This window comes from Pleurodeles waltl, chromosome 7, assembly GCF_031143425.1.
Source record: "Pleurodeles waltl isolate 20211129_DDA chromosome 7, aPleWal1.hap1.20221129, whole genome shotgun sequence".
Lineage (NCBI taxonomy): Eukaryota > Metazoa > Chordata > Amphibia > Caudata > Salamandridae > Pleurodeles > Pleurodeles waltl.
Genome location: NC_090446.1, coordinates 1198987285 through 1199008280, shown reverse-complemented (window position 1 = coordinate 1199008280; position 20996 = coordinate 1198987285). Strand labels below are relative to the sequence as shown.

At 43.8% G+C, this 20996-nt stretch overlaps 1 protein-coding gene across 2 annotated transcripts in view; it reads right to left on the bottom strand.

The window, feature by feature from the left end:
• Positions 1-20996, bottom strand: part of LOC138246098 (F-box and WD repeat domain containing protein 10B-like) — a 158517-nt gene that overhangs the window by 109009 nt on the left and 28512 nt on the right. For both annotated transcript variants that reach the window (XM_069200335.1, XM_069200336.1), the window contains exon 2: positions 4341-4541. In XM_069200335.1, coding sequence (XP_069056436.1) covers positions 4341-4541 — 201 coding nt within the window. The remainder of the gene's footprint in view (positions 1-4340; positions 4542-20996) is intronic.

Genomic DNA, 20996 nt, shown 5'->3' with positions numbered 1-20996 from the left:
TATTATGACGGCAACAAGTTCTCAAAAATATGTTTTTATTCAGGGCTTTTTATTACACTGCAAGTGCCTAGCAAGATTTTTGAGTAAAGCTATGCATTACTCCAGAGCTACATAAACTGAGATTACGGACAAAAGACTTCAGAACGTCACTGTTCCACTCATGATAGTCCATTGGGGAGTGCAACAAATTTCTCTACTTTTGTCATCTTTTGTTAAGCTCTGCCTAGGGATAACAACATTACACTCACTGTCTCTGGTGCTCCTCTCCCCCTGCAGGGCACAGAAGTCCAGCTGTTCCCTCATCTGGACATCAGCGGGTGTAGGGGAACCAGCTTACCTTGTCCCAGAGAGACCCATTGGTCCTAGGGTCAGCTGTGGGCACATTCCTTAGTCCATCTGGTGGTTCCATGGGGTTGCCGCTGTTCCCCCATTACAGTATTCAACCTTGTGCAATAGTTTTTAAATGGGGAAGAAAGTTCTTCTAGGCATCCATCCAATCCTAGTGTGCAATATCACCTCTCCACCCCTGTCTCAACCCTTCAGTACAGCATGCTGGGACAATTCAAGGTAGCGCTGTCAAGGGGTCTCTGTTCACATCTACTCTGGGAGCCTCAGCGCTGCTTCTAACTGACATCACTGCCAAGAACTTTCCCACCAAAACTTCAAAGAGGAGCCCCTTGTGTGTTGGCTCCAGAAGCCTGGGTTCCTCCTTAGGTCAGTGGCATGGACTGTCCCAACCCTGGTACAGTGTGACAGCTTCTTTACAGATGAAGATTTTCTTCCCCATTCTTTCCTACCGAGGAGTTGAGTGATGCACTGTTAATTAATTCTTTTGTGTGGGGAGGCATTTGTCCCTCTGTTCCACTGCAATGTATTTATCTTGACCCAGTGGGGTGACAAAAAGCCACGAATCTGATGTTGAGCTGAGCCAGAGAAATATGAAAATTCTGGATTACTCATAATATATACAAGTAGGTTTGTGGGACCTGAGAATTCAAACGTGATACACATGTTTCATCTGTTACATACCTTACAAGACTTTGTGGGCCTAAGGTAAGTGAAATTGCACTTTAAGGCAGGTTTCGCCCTAAGTGTATAACATAGTGACACTACAGAAATACCAGTAAGCCCTACAGACCTTACCTGTGAGTGCGCACTATTATTATGAGGCCTAACCCAGGTCCACATCTAACCTGGCAGAATCCCCTCTGCACCATGTTAACTATGGACAGTTACCAGGATGCGCATAATAGTGGTCTCACATGCGCAGCCAGCATGTGCTTGCACCCATGTTCACCTATAAACGTCAAAGGGCCCGCTGCGCTGCAGCTGCCTTATCTTAAAAGGCAGACACTGGCAGTAAACATGCTCACTCCATTTACCATGTGATTACCTTGGGTGACACAGGTAGTGAGACCACACTACAAAGTCCAAAACCAGGTGATCAAAAAGCACAAAATCTGGGCATACTAAATAGGTGGAACCTATTTGAAATACCTGTGAATATGGGCGAGGCACTAGAGCTGTGGTGGAACATAAATGGCCTAAAGTGGGGGAGTACTAAAGAGCAAGACACTTTGCATTAGTCTACTTCTTTTTAATTTGTATCCATAAACAAAGCTGACAGACATGCCCCACTTTGATAACAAATCTACAGATCACCAACTGAATACAATCCTGCCTTCCTCTGAATTTCTTCTTAAAACCGCCAAAAACCTATTTCGTTACCCAAATTAGTGGTCTCTATTTATAAATGATCCTACCCAAACAGACCTCTCTGTTTAAAGGATCTTGTGTTAGGTATTTTGGTATGACATGATCAGTGTACAGAATACAGTTGATAATAAAAATATGCGGTGTAAAGGAAATACATTATGTATGAATTAATAAATTATGCATTCCGGAAATAACAAAAGAAAGAATTACAAAAGATAGTTAAATCACTGTTGATCAAAATTGGTCGAGGAGGGTTGGATCAATGGTCTATTTGCATTGTTTCCACACTGAATAAATATACTTATAGTTATAGGAAATGTGAACTATTTACATTGTCACTGGTTATCCTGGATATCTGACATGGATCCGACCAGAGAGACAATCCACGGTAAGTGTCTTGACAGTTTAAATATTCAATAGCACAATTGATTTTTTTGTGTCATGGTGAGCCCTGGTACTATAAACCGCTCCAGCAGCTTTACCCATCATATTATATTGGTTACTCATAGAAGAACAAAAATAACGTATCCTTTGTAGATCATCCTCTTAACAGCTTCATAATCCGTACTTATTTTTAATAAAGTTATCACCTGTGTGCAAAAACTCACTCATCTTGGACACACATTCACTAATCCCAAAGGATTCTTCTAAAAAAATACATTATAAATATAAAAATAATATATTGTCATTGCATTACATAGTGAGTACTACCCACAACAAGGCACAGAAACACTTTACACCAAGCAGCATCATGGACGTCGATTCACCAAAATGCCAAGGGTAGTGGAAGTGACATCACGTACCCTTTGACCTCCACTTTCACTCACACACACATAATTACACATACACATACACACAAATTTACACTTACACACACACACTGTTACATAAACACACTCTCACCTGCAAGCACACACACAACATATATTTAAAAGCATTTTCACTTTCCTCAGCTGCCGTGGAAGGGCATATTCCCAGCTAATTGTAGCCCATTTTTATTATTCACTATTAGGGTAATAAAAATTGACAGAAAACAAAGAGTGGAGCTCCAACTGATGTCCATTAGGACAAGCTGCCCCTGTGTTCCTGGAACTGAATTTGCCACTTCGGAGGCCAGGGGTCACAAATGGCAAATGACGTCCATGGGCAGCACGCTGTTAGTGATTAATCAGTGGTTATTGGTTGGTGTTACTTATTGACATTAGTCATATGTTCTGAAGGAGACCATTCCATGCATCTATTCCAGTGTCTTTGTGGTGAATTAGATTAGTAAGGGTTAAGTGTCATCATTAGTGGGGAGTTATGTGAGTTCATGCAGATAGTTGGTGGGATTAGTTGATGAGCTAAAGGAGATTAGGCACTGATAGGTTGCATGGTATGACTTTCAAAGAAGGACAGGTTATGATCTTCGAGACCAAGTGTGGTCAATTTGCAGAAACTGAATAGACATCTATGAAATCATGCACATGACTTAGGATGTACTCAGAGAGAGGTGGGGTGTACAGGATGGAAAGAAAGGTGAGGGCCATTCAAATAAAAAGAGAGCAGAAAATTGGACGATTTAAGTCAAGATCAAATTTTTCATGCAGGGTTTTAGGAACTTAGGGCCATATGTACGAACACATTTTCCCATAGACATAGAATGGGTAAAACCCTTTGCTACATCTGGCCCTTAGAGTACATTTCTGAGAAAGTGGACACTCGAGGATGCAAAACTGTAGAAAGGTGCATCACTATTTGCATGCAAGATAGTACCATATTAGGTACTTTTAAAAAAGGCACTCATTCTGTCTATGGCCACATGATGGGATGAGGATAGCTTTAAGGACAGTGGGAGTGTATTTTTTGCATTCATGTATCTGGAATAAGGAGACCAAGACACTTAAGTGAGGAGGGAGGGACCAGGCTATATTTAGAAATTCCAAGAGACCCTTAAATTAATAGGGATGCATAGTGGTTTTCTTGAGCACTGTAATTTGGTTGATGCAGGGGTGAGGAAAGGTATTGCAGATTCTGTTTTTGAAGGTGAGGAAGTTTCTAGGCTTGCCCTTTGTCTTTAATTGCTACTACAGTGAGATCTCACACTTTATTTTGCCTATGGTATGGGTGTTCCAGCTTGGGGTCATTCCCATTGCTCACTGCTAAGAGGAAAATCACTTTACACAAGGGGTGTGTCTCGAGGACAGCATCATAAACGTACTTGAAATGGAACTACCCTACCACATTTTGCACTTTACGAAATAATAAAAATTGTAATTGCACAGGTAGGTTAAAAATAAATTAAAAAGAAACTATTGACAGATTTAGCAACAACAAACATAGTAGTATGACAAACCATTTACACATCACCCAACATGAACTGAAAGACTTATTAGAGCTTTAATTGTAGCTAAGATTAGCCAGTTTCAGGGACAAAAATACAAATATATGGTGGTCAATGATAAAAAAAAATGCATTTTGGGACACATCGATTATTACATCAGTGAGACCAGTCATAAGATAATATGGTGAAACCCCATAGATAGAGTATAACCAGTCTTGGAAACATATTGTTTTCTAACTGAGCAAAAAAGTGTTTGCTGAAGCAGGGATAGAAAAGCCCACTGACTGATGTCAAATCTTACCAGAGGCCCTGATTTCTTCAATGGGGTAAGGATTGTCCTCCGGGATTAAAGATTTGAAATGCTCAAAGATGGTGTCTGATGATATCTCTTGATATTCCGGGCAGGCTTGTACCAACATCTCCAGTTCTGGGTGATCATCAGTCCTATAGGTGTAGTGAGATTCGGGGATGGAGACGTTGTCATCTTCTCTGGTACGTATCTCTGACAACACAGACAACAAAAAAGGATGTACACTTGTAAACACAAGCAACCCTAACTTAAGTATATAACTGATAAAGATGATTAGAACTTTGATTGTCACTTGAATGGTGGAAATATAAATCGCTTTTCTGAAACTCCATACAATCTCAGCATGAAACATCTAACATTATTATTGAGGGTGAACGCTGAAACTGGACATTGAGTTGGTGGTGGAGAAATTGGTTGTCATATCCCACACACACACAGATCACAGGGAAACAGGGATAATTCCCAGCAAAACAATGCTTCAGGAACCATGACAAGACTTGGGCAGAACAAGTCACATCAGGTGAACCTACAGAATGGGGCGTGCAGCTAGTGAAGTCACCATGTCTTTCTGTTCAAATTCAACATATTACTGTTCTATCATGCCTCCTCAAAGCAGGCAGAAAACAATTACTGTAAAAAAACAAGAGCACGAGGCCATGGAAATAGCTGATGTTGCATTTCATTAAAAAGCATTAGTTTAGGCGTATACAACCATTCAGAATAACTAAAATACACGAGTGTTGAACATATCCAGCTTGCACCTCTCTCAAGCTGCCAGTTTCTGCACAACAATTATTTTTTGGGAGAAAATATTCAGACCATCAAAAGCATACTAAAACCAGATGTAGACCATCATCTCAATGAAAAATAATACAGATATTGCGCCGGAAAGTACAGAACGCTGACAATACAGGGAGTGCAGAATTATTAGGCAAGTTGTATTTTTGAGGATTAATTTTATTATTGAACAACAACCATGTTCTCAATGAACCCAAAAAACTCATTAATATCAAAGCTGAATATTTTTGGAAGTAGTTTTTAGTTTGTTTTTAGTTTTAGCTATGTTAGGGGGATATCTGTGTGTGCAGGTGACTATTACTGTGCATAATTATTAGGCAACTTAACAAAAAAAATATATATACCCATTTCAATTATTTATTATTACCAGTGAAACCAATATAACATCTCAACATTCACAAATATACATTTCTGACATTAAAAAACAAAACAAAAACAAATCAGTGACCAATATAGCCACCTTTCTTTGCAAGGACACTCAAAAGCCTGCCATCCATGGATTCTGTCAGTGTTTTGATCTGTTCACCATCAACATTGCGTGCAGCAGCAACCACAGCCTCCCAGACACTGTTCAGAGAGGTGTACTGTTTTCCCTCCTTGTAAATCTCACATTTGATGATGGACCACAGGTTCTCAATGGGGTTCAGATCAGGTGAACAAGGAAGCCATGTCATTAGATTTCCTTCTTTTATACCCTTTCTTGCCAGCCACGCTGTGGAGTACTTGGACGCGTGTGATGGAGCATTGTCCTGCATGAAAATCATGTTTTTCTTGAAGGATGCAGACTTCTTCCTGTACCACTGCTTGAAGAAGGTGTCTTCCAGGAACTGGCAGTAGGACTGGGAGTTGAGCTTGACTCCATCCTCAACCCGAAAAGGCCCCACAAGCTCATCTTTGATGATACCAGCCCAAACCAGTACTCCACCTCCACCTTGCTGGCGTCTGAGTCGCACTGGAGCTCTCTGCCCTTTACCAATCCCGCCACGGGCCCATCCATCTGGCCCATCAAGACTCACTCTCATTTCATCAGTCCATAAAACCTTAGAAAAATCAGTCTTGAGATATTTATTGGCCCAGTCTTGACGTTTCAGCTTGTGTGTCTTGTTCAGTGGTGGTCGTCTTTCAGCCTTTCTTACCTTGGCCATGTCTCTGAGTATTGCACACCTTGTGCTTTTGGGCACTCCAGTGATGTTGCAGCTCTGAAATATGGCCAAACTGGTGGCAAGTGGCATCGTGGCAGCTGCACGCTTGACTTTTCTCAGTTCATGGGCAGTTATTTTGCACCTTGGTTTTTCCACACGCTTCTTGCGACCCTGTTGACTATTTTGAATGAAACGCTTGATTGTTCGATGATCACGCTTCAGAAGCTTTGCAATTTTAAGAGTGCTGCATCCCTCTGCAAGATATCTCACTATTTTTGACTTTTCTGAGCCTGTCAAGTCCTTCTTTTGACCCATTTTGCCAAAGGAAAGGAAGTTGCCTAATAATTATGCACACCTGATATAGGGTGTTGATGTCATTAGACCACACCCCTTCTCATTACAGAGATGCACATCACCTAATATGCTTAATTGGTAGTAGGCTTTCGAGCCTATACAGCTTGGAGTAAGACAACATGCATAAAGAGGATGATGTGGTCAAAATACTCATTTGCCTAATAATTCTGCACTCCCTGTAAGGTTGTTTTAACTAGGCCAAAACGGTCTAAAGTTATTTGTCACCATTTTCAGAAGGGAAGTGGCCTAGCAGTTATGTCTGGAGTCTTCCTTTTATGATGGGATCAGGCTAATTTGCACATGGTTCCTTCCAGTCTTTAGTGGCAGAGGCGAGCTAAAACAAGCTTTGGTAATGCTAATAGATCTAACTTTTATATTAAAGTACCTCGTCAGTCCGTGATGGGTTTAGACATTCAATATGTCATATATGCACACTGCCATCTTAATACTTGTTCATCTATTCAGGAACCATAGATTCATTTTTGCATTCAGCCACTTACACAACCACAATAAACTTCAACAACATAGGCAAAATAAATTATAAGAAAAACATGGAAAAAATAACAAATAAAATTAAGCACAGCAGCACTCCTGCAATGGTATTGTACATTGTGTTTTATTGGTTTGAATTTCCAGCATGGCTGCGTTTAGAAATAATGTGTTGGCAGGTCATTGCCAGCTCTAGCCAGGCTCCTTGTGTCCAGGCTTCCTTTACCTTTGTCATGGCCTTTAGCGGGCAGGGCAGCCCTTGGACCACCGTGCCGTTTCTCCACTACATTGTTCCCACTCTCTCCTGTGCTGTTTCCGCAGCCCTAGCGCCCCACCCTCTGACCTGTGTAATGAAGGCCGCAGCACGGACGTGCAGCAGGTGCGCCAAACGCAAGCCCGCACGCTCCTGTCTGTGCCTGGACTGCGACCAGTGCCAGGAACACTTTCTCTCCACACTCCCACAGATACTCCACCGCAGACCTCATCGCCCTGAACCCCAAACGAAACAACAACTGCTACCTTGCATCTCCTCGCTCCACAGCAGGACCCTTTATTTGCATCTACTGTCAGTTCACCTCAACGCCACCCCTGCTGGCCGCATAGTGATCAACGTCAGATCACTCTGCAAACACACCACCAACATCTGGGACACCATCTCCAACCTTGCAAACAACGTAACCTTCATCACAGGTATCTGGCTCACCCCAGTTCCAGCCCCCGACATTGCCACCTCCACACGCACCGGCTTCAAGATGAAACACTGCACCTGCACCAACAGTCACGGAGGCTGCGTCGCAATCATCCACAAATAATTCATTGTTGGCACAACCAAAGATGACAAGACCACGCCAATCAGGGAAAACATGAACTTCCGGCTTCGCTTCAACAACAAAACAACCATTAAAGCCACCCTCGCCTACAGACCCCCAGGGCCCCTAGCCGGCCTCATTGACGCCATCGCTGAATTCATTATGCCGCTTGCCATCAAATCCGAACAGTACCTCTTCCTGGGAGACCTCAATTTCCATCTGGACAACCCCCGAGACACCAACTCCACAGACCTCCTTGAACGATTGGACCACACCGGCCTCAAGCAACTGGTCACAGACCCCATGCACAAAGCAGGTCACATGCTGGACTCCATTTTCACATCCAGTAACAGAATCAGTTACAGCCACATCTTGGATCTCACCTGGTCAGACCCCCTCAACGTACATTTCACCATCACCAGTCCACCCCCAACAACCACAGCGCCCTCTCTTGCAGCTGGACCAAGTTCACCCAACATCAATTGAAACTCGCCCTCAACACTACCCAACCCAACCCAACAAACCACTGACCTGAACCAGGCTACAGAGAACTTCAACTCCTGGATCACCCATGCCACCGACCTAGTCGCACCCACCAAACAAAGCAGACTGCACAGATCCAACAGACATGCCAGCTGGTACACCCTGGAACTCAGCACAGCAAAATGCAAATGCAAACAACATGAAAGAAAGTGGCGGACCAGCAGAAACAACAATGAATGGGCCACCTTCAAAGAAGCACTCAATAACTACCACCACCAGCTCAAAGCCAAGAAGAAGGAGGCCTTGACATGCCGGATCAAGACCAGCGTCAACCAAACCAAGGAACTCTTTACCATTGTCAGGGTTCACCCGCAAGCCACCAGAACCTCAAGCCCCCCACACAGGAACTCTGCCTCACTCTTGTCGACCACTTCCACAACAAGATAGAAACCATTTACAGAAACTTCGTCCCCCAACCAACATCTGTGCAACCCACCCTCCCACAGCCGCTGACCACCCTCTCACTGCATGGGAACAGCTCAGCACAATGAACACAAACACTATCATGAACTTCATCCACTCTGGAGCACTCACCGACCCATGCCACCACCAACTCTTAGAGATGAGATCAGCCTCCAGCTTACTGCCATCCTGAACACCTCCATCACCACAGTCATGTTTCCTGATGCCTGTAAACACGCAGAGGTAAGACAACTCCTCAGGAAACCATCGGCTGACCCCAGCGAACTCCAGAACTACCATCCCATCACTCTGAGCCCATTCCCTGCCAAAGTCTCAGAGAAGGCCATCAACTTCCAACTCACAAAACACCTGTAAAGAAAGAACCTACTGGACCCCTCTCAATCAGGATTCAGAGCCAACCACAGCACCAAGACAGCCCTTATCACCGCATATGACGACATTTGCAAACTGCTTAACTCGACACAGGAGAATCAGCTGCCCTGATCCTGCTCGACCTCCAAAACTTTAGACACCGTCTCACACCGCACATTCATCTCCCGTCTGAGACAGATGGCATAATTTCTCTCAGGGGCACCCAGATATTCTGGCTCCTTCTCTTCATTTTCAATCGAAGCACACCACCTGCAGCATCCCTCGAGGTTCCTCCCTAAGTCCCACACTCTTCAATATCTACATGACTCCACTCACAGACATCGTCAGAAACCACAACATAAATCCTGTGCCGACAACACCCAGTTCATTCTCTTGCACCACAACGAAGACCAACTTCCACAACTGCATGAAGAGCCTGGATAAAGAGACACTGCTTGAAGCTCAACACGGACAAAGCCGAAGTACTGATCTTCATCAGACACACCTCCCTCTGGAACGACTCCTGGGGGTCATCAGAACTCAAACCCAACCCCACTCCAAAAGACCACGCCCGCAACCTCTCCATCATTCTGGACAGGGAACTCTCCATGGAACGCCAGGTCAACGCAGTTGCTTCATCCTGCTTTCACACCCTTCGCCTGCCCCACAAAGTCTTTAAGTGGCTCCCAGTCAACACCAGGCAAACGGTGATGCAGGCTCTCATTATAAACAAACTGGACTAAGGCAAGGCACTCTATGCCGGCACCACCACCAATCTCATGAGAAGACTCCAGACGATCCAAAACACGGAAGCCTGACTGATCTTCAACCTGCCAAAAAGGACCCACATCACCCAGCATCGGACAGGCTTCCACTGGCTCCCCATCCAGAAAAGATGTCAATTTAAGCTCCTGACCCACGCCTACAAATCCTTCCACGACCAAGGACCCGCCTACATGAACCACCTCCTGAGCTTCCATCTGCCTCCCATGTACCTCGACTCCGCTCTCCTACCGTCGCTCAGTTGCAACGCATCAGACGCCGCCCCACAGGAGATTGCCTCGTCTCCTACCTCACCAGCAAGACTTGGAACCCCCTCCACCTACGCACTTCACCCTCACTGACCCACTTCGAGAAGGGACTCAAAACCTGGCTCTTCAACTGACGTAGTAGCACAGGGACTGGATACCCGCTTGGGTGAGAAGCAGCTCTTTACAACTAGTTCGATTGATTGATTGATTGATTGGCCATCTTGGAATGGGAAAAACAGTAAAACTATAGACGATATCAGTCCATGACAGTGGACTGGTCTAGAGGTTGTGGCCTCACATGATGTGATGTACTGCAGATGAAATGAACAGCAAGCAAGCAAGCAGCCTGTTACCACTGTAAGTACACTTCGATTGTATACATCACCTTAAAACTGACCCAGTCCACAATAAACATAATGTGGAATTCCTGGAACTAAGTCATACAGTAGAAACCAAGGTGCCAATGGTCCACTGAGGGGGAAGGCTGCATTCCTCAACGGTGAGGAGGTGGAGGGGGTATGGGGGAGCATTGGCATTGGGGGGAGAGGCGCTAGGGGAGTACTCAGTTCTGCAGAATGCTTTTATAAAGAGGAGCAGTTTTTTGCCAGTTTCGTGATGGGACTAATGCAGCATATTAATGTTACTTTATTTCTACTACTATAAATACTTTACTACCTTGTTATAAACACCACTATCTAGGTATTTTGTTTGAGTGTTTAAAATGTATTTTTAGCAGCAAAGTTTTATGAAGTTCCTGATTTTCACCATTTGTGAATGTTGTGAAGGTTCTCTTGCCTAAGCACAGGGCATGTTTTTTCAGCTCTGCAAGATAATTTTTGCTACATAGAGATAATTTTTGTTTTCATCAAATTTTATTAAGCTGGGAAATGTGCAAACATATCTGGCTTGTAATTTTACCTTTGGCAACCCCTTTTCTATGTTTAATGGCTGTTCAAAAGCTGTTCCTACAAGTTCATCTTTTGTGGCATTAATTTATGCATAATGGCACTGCAATAGAAAATTACACCATCTCGTAAATCCTGATTCAGCCTATAAACATCATTAGCAGCTAAATCAGGATTCTGAAATGTGCGGTAATTCCATGCCCTTTAAAATCATACAGTTCACAAGTTAAAACCCGGATGGAATATGCCTGCGGAAAATACCCCAGAGTTGAGAAAAACATATGGGAATAGGTGCAGAAACAGACACCATTCAGTTATTCCTCATTGTGTGACACCGGAAACCCGCCGAGTTCGTAATGAGGGCCTAAGTGATTTGCACAGAATCACAGGGTGTCAAGCTGTCGCTGAAACTTGAACCTGGTTCCCCAGTTGCAAAGTCTGCAGCTCTGGCCGTAATGCTACATCCTCTCCACTAAGTGTAACATATAATCAAGTGATAAACTGGATAAAAAACATAAAGATAGCAAGAAACTTAAAAGTGTGTTATCGTCATTTTAGTTTTTTAGAGCACTAACCATAATTTCTCTGGGAATCTGACCCTCTCATTTTTATAATTTCTAAAGGAAATGCTTTAGGTTTTACAGTTTTGATTTCATCAAGTTGATGTTAGGTGTCCCACGCTTTTGTAACAAATGTAGAATGTTGGCAATCTAGTTGTTCATTAGAATAATGTGGGGAAGCAGAGGTCAAGGGCCTGGTCTCAGATAATTGAGGGTAGGGAGGAGGACGAGGAGGAAACATGTTGAACACGCTGGGCAGGCCCCCCCATGGACCATGGTGGGTAAGGGGAAAAGGGGGCTGAGGAAACAAACCAATCATGTAGGACAGGCAAGAGAGGCTGTGGTGATATAACAGACCACTGATGGCAGAAGGAAGAGGCAGTGGCAGTACAACCATACATGCCAACAGACACAATTCACGCAGGAAACACCCAATGTTTTTAAGCCCAAAAGGGCTTTATTTTATCCGGGTCTTCCCTAAAATCTCCTTTTTTCAATCTAATTCAATGGGGAAATGGAGGGCATGAAGGAGATGGGCAGGGACACCAAACTGACCTTACAGGGCAGATGTAAGGGGTTGCAGCAGCACAATACAACACACAGGGTAAGCGGGACAGCAGTGCGGCACAACGGACCATGGAAAGCAATAGGGAGGGGCCATGGCCATGCACAGAACAACAGAGAGCAGAGGGGAAGAGGCAAGGGCAGCAACCTGACGACACTGGATAGACAGGAGGGACAGTTGCAGCATAACAGATCATGAAGGGCAGGAGGGAGGGTGCAGGGGCACAACAACGGAGCAGACAAGGCAGGAGGGAGGGGATAGGGACCTGCGCATGGAAAACGGAGGGCTGGGGGCAAGGGGCAGGAGCAGCAAGCTGACCATGGAGGGCCGGCAGGATAGGCACTGGAAGCACAACACACCATTGAGGGCAACAGTGAGACTATAATATCATACACACAGACAACGGACGGAAGGTGGGAGCGGGTCAGAGGCAGCAAGCTGACCACACAGGGTAGGTGGGAAGGGCTGTGGCAGCACAGAAAACCAAGCATGGCAAGCAGGGGGGTTAGTGGCAGCATAACAACCATGGTGGGCAAGTAGGTGGGGCAGGGGCATGCGCAAAGGACCATAGAGGACAGAAGGGGGCTGGAAGTGGCTGAACATAGAGAAGAGAAGGCAGAGCAACAGACTCTACAACAGACCATGCAGGGCAAGCAGGAGGAGCAGATGTAGCACAGCATAGCATGTAGGGCAGAAGGGAGTGGCAGCAAAATGGACCATGGAGGACAGGAGGGAGGGGATAGGGGTATGGAACTCGGACAGGCAGGATGGGTTGACAGGGACAGGAGGCAGCCATCTGATCATGCTAGGCAGGTGGGAGGGGCAGTGGCAGCTCAACAGAACACTCAGAGTAGATAGGAAGGGCAGTGGTAGGTCCATGGAACATGGTGGGCAAAAAGGGAGGGAGCAGGGGCATGCACATAGACATCAGAGGGTAGGGGGAAGGGAGGGTAGCGGCAACAAGCTACGCTCAGAGGCTAAGCAGGAGGGCAATGAAGGGGCATAGAATCGGGCAACAGAGGGCAGAGAGAGTTGGCAAGGATATCAAGCTAAATGGAGGGTAGTGGCAGCCCACTGGAATGGTGGGGCAGGAGAGAGGAGGCTGATGCATGGACTCGGACAACAGAGGATAGGGAGGCAGTGGATGGGGCAGCAAGCTAACTGTTGAGGGCAGGAGGGCAGAACAATGGCCACACAGGACTATAAGCAGGGAGCAGGGTTATGGACTTAGACAATGACTGGCAAGGAAGAGGGGGGGATAGGAGCTGCCAGGTCAGGCACTGCATTCAACCCACCGCCCACCATGCATTGCGACAGGTATCTTACTTAACATTAGGATAGTTAGGAAATAGAATTAAAAGAAACCCTTAGAAATTCACTACAGAGGCTTTATGGTTCAGTTCAGATTTTACACCCACAAAACCACATAAATTCAGCTGTTATAGTTTGAGCTATTTCAACTTGTGCCATTAGGTAACTATAACTTATGCCCTTCGCTTGCACTGCTAATTATCCCAGATATTACATCACTCATGACATCGTCTATGACATCACTGATGATAATATTGTAACATCTGCAGTAAAATTATTGGTGAGAAAACTGTGCATGGCGAAGGCACAAGTTTTAGTTACATTATGGCACGAGTTATAGTTACTATAGTTATAACTACAACTGTAACAGCTCAATTCCTATGGTTTTGTGTGTGTAAAATCTGGACTTAACTATAACGCCCCTATAACCTTTGTTTTTTAGTGGGGAAAAATAAAAATATATATGTATGTGTTTGTGTATATATATATATGAAGGGGCTGGGGTAAGAAGTTAAAAAAGACACGTCTTCAGGAGTTTTAAAAAACTTTTCAAACAAATTACAAAGCCTACATGAGGCAGGCAGGGAATTCCAAAGTTTTAGGTCTGGGTTAGAAAAGGAGCAACCACTTTGCCACACCTTATGACTCTGAGGAACATGGAGCACAATACTTTAAACTGTGCGCGCTTGCCAACTGGGATCTACTGTAGGTTCTGAAGATGGTGAGATACCAAGGAATATTTAAGTAGATTGTATAGCATTCATGCCATCACATTCTGAATGACTAGTAATCTCCTGATTACAGATTTTGTTGAACCCAGATAATGTTACCATAATCAAGTTTAAAATAATAAGGACTTGCACAACCGTCCTTTGGGCTTGGAAATGAAGGAACCAAAGTTATTTCTTTAAACACCTAAGGATTCCGAAACAAGAGGCTGCTTACCTTGGTTATTTGCTCGTCCATAGTAAGCTTGCCATCAAGTCAGACCCCTAAGTTCCTAACCACCTGCGCAGGGGTAGGAGTGGTCTAGAAGATCGATAGGCCAACAGTGCCAGCTCCGGAGTAGAGGTTGATTGCCGTACCGTAGAACTTCAGAGTTTTTCTCATTTAGCTTTAAAGACTTATTGTTTATTCTAGTTGCCACACTGGTAAGGCAAGAATTCAGAGCAACTGAGCTCCGATCTTCATTAGGGGATAGGGATAAAATAATTTGTGCATCTGTGTATAAAAACAGAGTGAGACTGCAGCCTTCAACTACGTATTTCAGTGGAGGCACATATACGTTAAACAAAGTGGGGCTCTAGACAAAGCTCTTAGGGACCCTAAAGGTAACATGTATGAGGAAGAATTGGAAGGAATAGACTTGCAGAAAAGAGAGTAGCCAAGCCAGCGCCGTATCTGGAATACCCAGATCCTCCAAGCATCAAGTGAGAGACAGTATCAACAACAGCACTGGTCTAAAAGGATGTGGGCTGTGGTGCCACCCCTGTCGAGCTGTAATATAAGCTATTCAGTAACACCTAATAATGTTGTTTCTGCATTATGGTCAGCCCTAAATCCAGAAGAGTGTTAAAGGCCATTGGTTTCCAGATAGGCTGACAGCTGTTGAAGAATCTTAGAAAACATTGGCAATAACGAAATGGGTTGATAGTCAGCACAATTTGAGAAATCCAGGTTAGGTTTCTTCAGTAAAGGTACCACTATCTCATCTTTCCAGGATGTCACAACTGAACCTTCAAGTAAAGAAGAATCAAGAAGATTTATCATGATAGGAAAGAGCAGAGGACAAATTTTACTCAGGTTAGCAGGTGCTGGAGGGTCTAGCGGTGAGACCGACATTGTAATATCCAGAAGAGATACAAACGTAGAGTACTCAATAAGGGATAAGGTCCCAGAGAACATACAGGAGAAGTGAGAGAGATGGTGCCACATTTTTTCAAAAATAGGCACCTGATTCATCACACTGTTTCTGTGAGAGTAAGGGGTATGGTGAAAGATTGGCAGGATTTGTTAACAATTTAACAATCTGAAAGAGCATTTTAGGATGATTCTGAGCAGGAACAATTTTATCAGAGCAGTAAGTGGCCCGTGCAGAATGACAGACATTAAGACAAATCCTCTTAGCCAGCTTATACTTAATTTTATCCTCAAAGAGAAACTGTCAGTGCGAGGCCCGTTCCAGGTGTTTACATCTTTTTTTAATCCAAGTAAAGAGTCCTTAAACCAAGGGGCAAAGAAGTGGGATTTAGTACTGAGATCTGGTTTGAGTGGAAGCACAGAATCTAGTGAGGACCACAGCCTGGAGTCAATAACCCTGGAGTCAGTGTCCACAGTCCCAACTAACTCTGGCATTGTGTCATGAAGAAGTGAACTGAAGGTTGCTGAATTGAGTTTACACTAATGTCTAGAGAAAGGTGAATAGGCCAAAGTATGCTCCCTGTGGGTTTTAATCAAAATGAGAACTGGTACAACAAAGTGATCAGACCAGATAAGTGGAAGAGGGTGGCCTAACAGTGCCATCCTAAGATTACAAAAAAAGGATCAAGTAAATGCCCTGCTTTATGAGTAGGCAAACTGACTAGTAGTTGTAGATCTAAGGCCTTGAAATCACTTAGATGGGAAGAAGCAAGACTACAGTTGAGATTTTCAAAGTGAATATTGAAGTCACCCAAATATTACAATTGGGGAATTTAAGAGTAAAAGTCATAGAGCACCATCTTCTAGCTGGCCTGTATGGATGGTAAATGAGGGAACCAGAAATGCTGAAATTCTTTTTTCTAACCCAGTGAGAAGATAACACACTCACAATCTGGAATTACCAGATGTTCAATTTTACACTGGTACTAAGCCTTAGAAGACTACTCAGCTGGCACAGAGGTTATAATGTCACGCATGGAAGCATCATTCAGCCAAGTTTCCATATGAAAAAAGGCATCCGGCATATAATCAATTAGGAAATTAAAAACTTACATATGATGCGTATGGACAGAGAACAATTGAGATTAAAAAAAAACAGTAAGTTGTCTAATGTCTGAGGAGCGACTAAAAGGTTACCACTAGAAACTGTAGTACGGGAACAACTATTCCTTACTGCATGCTCAGCTACCCTACCACAATCACAGTAACAACAGCATATAGGATGGTTATCAGGAGCAGCAGAGGTTTTACAGACTCCCAACATTACAGGAGGCAGGGCTCGAAATTGAGTTGCCGAGTATGTAATGCTAAGCGAGAAGAACCAGCATTTCTGCCCAATGGGTCCGTTGCGATTGATGTGCAGGGCGTCCACACAACGGGCATGTTTTTATGGAGCATGGGCAGGGAGTATTGAGGAGACTACCCCCCAGAACAAAAGACTAGGGCGTCAATTGCTCAATGGAGGAGCACAAACGCAATGACTGCCTAATCTAACACCCGCCTAAAACAGGAGTGCCAAGAGGTGAAGACTAGAACAATACGAAAAATTAACAAGTATACCCACAAACCAATTCAAATTTATAACTTAAATATTTTCAGCAAAGCAATATAAAAGAGCAGAGAAGTCCAATCTGTTTACCGGTGTGTCTGCACCATGGCCGTGTTTTTATAGAGCATGGGCCGGGAGTAGGGAGGAGAAACCCTCCTAGCAAAAGACTGCAGCGTCAGCTGCTTGAGGCAGCGGCACAAACAAAATGACTTCCTAATCTACCACCCACCTCAAAGGCCTTCAAGAGAGGGGCAGGTCTTCTACTCCAAGCTCAGTTCTTCCCAACCTGCAACCAAGAGCTCTACTGTGTCGGCACCCAGCTCCTATGATGCAGGCTTCTCCACACAGAGTAAGATCATCCCTCTGAGGAGACTGATCCTTAGAGCCGACTTGTCAATATTTTCAAGCTCCAGTGCTCATGAATCTCCCTGTTTCCTGGCCGGTGTTCTTGTTGTCACAAAGACATTGGCAGGGATACCCAGCATTGTTGCATGGGTCTGCAGCTCCACTTCAGCCTGTGCTGAGGTCTCTAAATCATTGCCCATCAGACAATCAACAGGAATGGAAGAGGACACTACAACTCTTTTAAGGCCAGTAACCCCCCCAGCTAAAGTTGACAACTTCCATGGGGTGGCACGTAGTGATGTTGTCTGTGTTGGTAACTGACCAACTAGGATCCGCTCAGGGGACACCAGTTTTTCAGTCACCATAGTGACACTGACACCTGTGTCCCTGTAAGCCTCTGCCTCAATAGCATTAATCAGGGGGTCCTGCCTGTATTTCTTCATATTAGGAGGCCAGAGTGACAAGGTCAATGCCACCCTCCGATACCAAGACCGCTTCAGTATTTTCTCTGGAAAGGCCAGAGTCCACTACATTCCCCAAGGCGAACCCAGCTATGCCCTTGTTTGAAGTACTACCACCAGTGCTATTGCTAGGGGCACTAGGAGGCGGAGGGGAAGTGCCAGTAGTACCCTTGGTGCTTTTCTTAGGACAGGTGCTGTCACCTGTCCTATGGCCTCGTTCATAACACAAGAAGCACCAAGGCTTCTTTTTGAAGGAGCCTATCTTGAACCACATTTGAAATGGAAGCGCCACCTGCTTTCGATCCAGCAAAGGTCCACTCATTAATATATAGTTTCAAGCAGCTTAAGAGGAAGTAGGTTTGTCCTAATTGTCCTAAAAATCATGTCAGCCCAGTTGCTGCCAGATATTTCCTATGGCACCGAAGTATTGCAGGGCCAGGAGATCCCCTTACTAAACACCAGCCAAGTTAAAATATATAAGGCTGTTCTTAACATTCTGAAAAGCGACTCCCCGGCCCAGGTTGGAGATGGGCTTAAAAAATTCAAGTCTTTCAGTGAAAGGGAGCCTTTCTTAACACATTGGCGACTATGGTCCACGGAGAACACCTAGATGGCAAGAAGTGCAGGGGCAACAAATTAGCAACAGAAAAGGAACTTGGGGAAACTACCTAAATCAAGTCATCCAAAGTCAGGGAATGTAAGAAGCATGGAAGTGTGGCATGGGGAAGTCTGCATTTAACAGATTAGTTAATATCTCTGTCCACTCCCTATTGCTTATCACAGACAAGACCTCTTTGGTCAAAAGACAGCATGCCTGGGCAGTCCTGGGGTCTTATTCAACTCCGTCCCCACAAGGTTATTTAGCTGAATACTTTTCCATTAAAGTAAAACATCAATTCTTGCTATACCGAATGGGATTCTTCTACATCAAAGACGCTCGCCTCTCCTGGAAAGATCAGTATTCTGACCAAAACTGCAGCTTATGTGGCCATAATCGAGAAACTTTGCACGCCTTTTGCACCTGTCCGTCTCTTGACCTGGAAAGAAGAAAGCTGCTAAAACAGGATTTTTTTAACTCATAATGTCTGCTACTGCAGACTGGCGGTAATACGTTGGCTCAAGGGTGAGTCAATTCCATTCTGCTGCAGGGGGGTAAAGTTTCAACAACTGTTTCACAAGAAAGTGACCATAGCAGTCTTGGGGTAATCGTTTGATATGCAGAGTGCCCCGGTCGACAACTCGTAAATGACTGTTTACATGTTTTAACATCTCCTTATGAATTCAGTTTTTAAAACCTATTCATGGTACCGTTCATGAATGTTTTCTCTTTGGAGCAGAATAGGTAGCCTGATTAATGCCCGTAATGAGTCTGATTAGTAGAGCGCCTTGGTTGACAACTAGCGAATGATAGTTTACATGTTTTACCATCTTTTCATGAAATCAGTTTTCAAAACTTATCTATGATTGCAAAGGATTGCTTTTTTTCCGGGTCTGAACAGACAGCTTTATTAATGACTGTAATGAGTCTGATGAGGTAGGTTTTCCAAGGACCTTTATCAGGCCCCGACAAAATTCTCTACCCTGCTGTTTTCAAGTATTTTAAGATCTCGAGCAATAACGATTATCTTATCTTTTTGAGGGAGAAGGAGGAAGAGGATTTGGACCCACCCCAGAGGAACTTTGTGAGCCTTCCAGAGGCTTAGCTGCATAGTCCACAACATCTACCCCTTCTTAGGAGACTCCTTCTGAGTTTCTATGAACTTAATTCTGTACTCCTCAGTTGTGAGCCCAAACCCATCAATCAGACCCTTCTTCAAGACCTGGTAGTTATCTGCATCTTCCTCCCTTAAACGTCACAAAAAAGAGAATGACAGGTAGGGACAAATTAAATCCTAAATTAAATAAACAGTCATTAATTCTGTTAATCCTAGATTTAATTTCTTTCTCAAATTTATTTCAAAAAATTAAATAGTAAAAAAGGAAGCTATGGTAGTGTAATCCAAAGTCTAATACACATAACATAAATTGCTGCACTATTATTTACAAAACTCATATATAAACCACAATGAGCCACACATTGCACAAAGTACAGTAACAAAACTAACAAAACATCATACCCTACACATTTAAACAGTGGTCACTATAACACAACTGCCAAGGTGATCCACTTCTATTAACTCAGCCAGTGGGCTTTTAATGCACTTGACTATCACTCACTTGTGTATTTCTTTCACACAAGCGTGTATTGGTGCATTTTGAAATATTTTTTACTATATAGTCCATTAATTCGGTAAGCCCAATGTACTTGTAAGGAGAAGTCAACGCGTTTCGGCCTGTAGATTAAGGCCTCATCAGGACTGGATAAGGGCACAAGTGATTCTAAAAAACAATTAAACAGACAAAAAACAATTCTTTCAACTATACATACAATATCCTACACATATTAATCAGGTCTAGAAAGTATATGGTCTCACTGACAACAGACTATTTGGTATTTACAACCTTTCATTTGTGAACATATTAGCTCATACCAGAAGCATGAAAAAGATAAAAAATATATAACAAATATATATAATGGTGAATATAACTTGAATCTCAAACATCTAATGCTTTTGTTCAACCCCATACAACCTAATTTACCCGTGTTTATCCTATTATGAATTAGCTTAAATGAAAAACCATCATTATATAGACTTACTTTGTGGAGAACGACAACCGGTCAAGCCCTTTTAGTCATCTCACATTTCGGGCCGGTTATTGAATATATCGAAGCCGTCAAGGCTCCAAACTCTCCTGTCAGTGGGGCGAACAAAAACCTCGTAAAAACTAAGGTTTATGTTTGAGATGCAGTTGTTCTACAAGTTGTTGAACAGGAATCACATTAAACCGCTAGTCTTACCGGCTACAGCGTTTACTAATCGCGTATCATTCTTCAACCACGTTGATTCAGGTCGCGTCTCTGCGTCAATCCGGTTGCTAAGCAACGTGGCAACGTTGCACTCATTTAAACGTAATGGCGTTACGAATAACGTCATAACGTTAAGGGCTGAAATAGCCCTCAGATCCCTGTGTTATTCAACTATGTGGATCC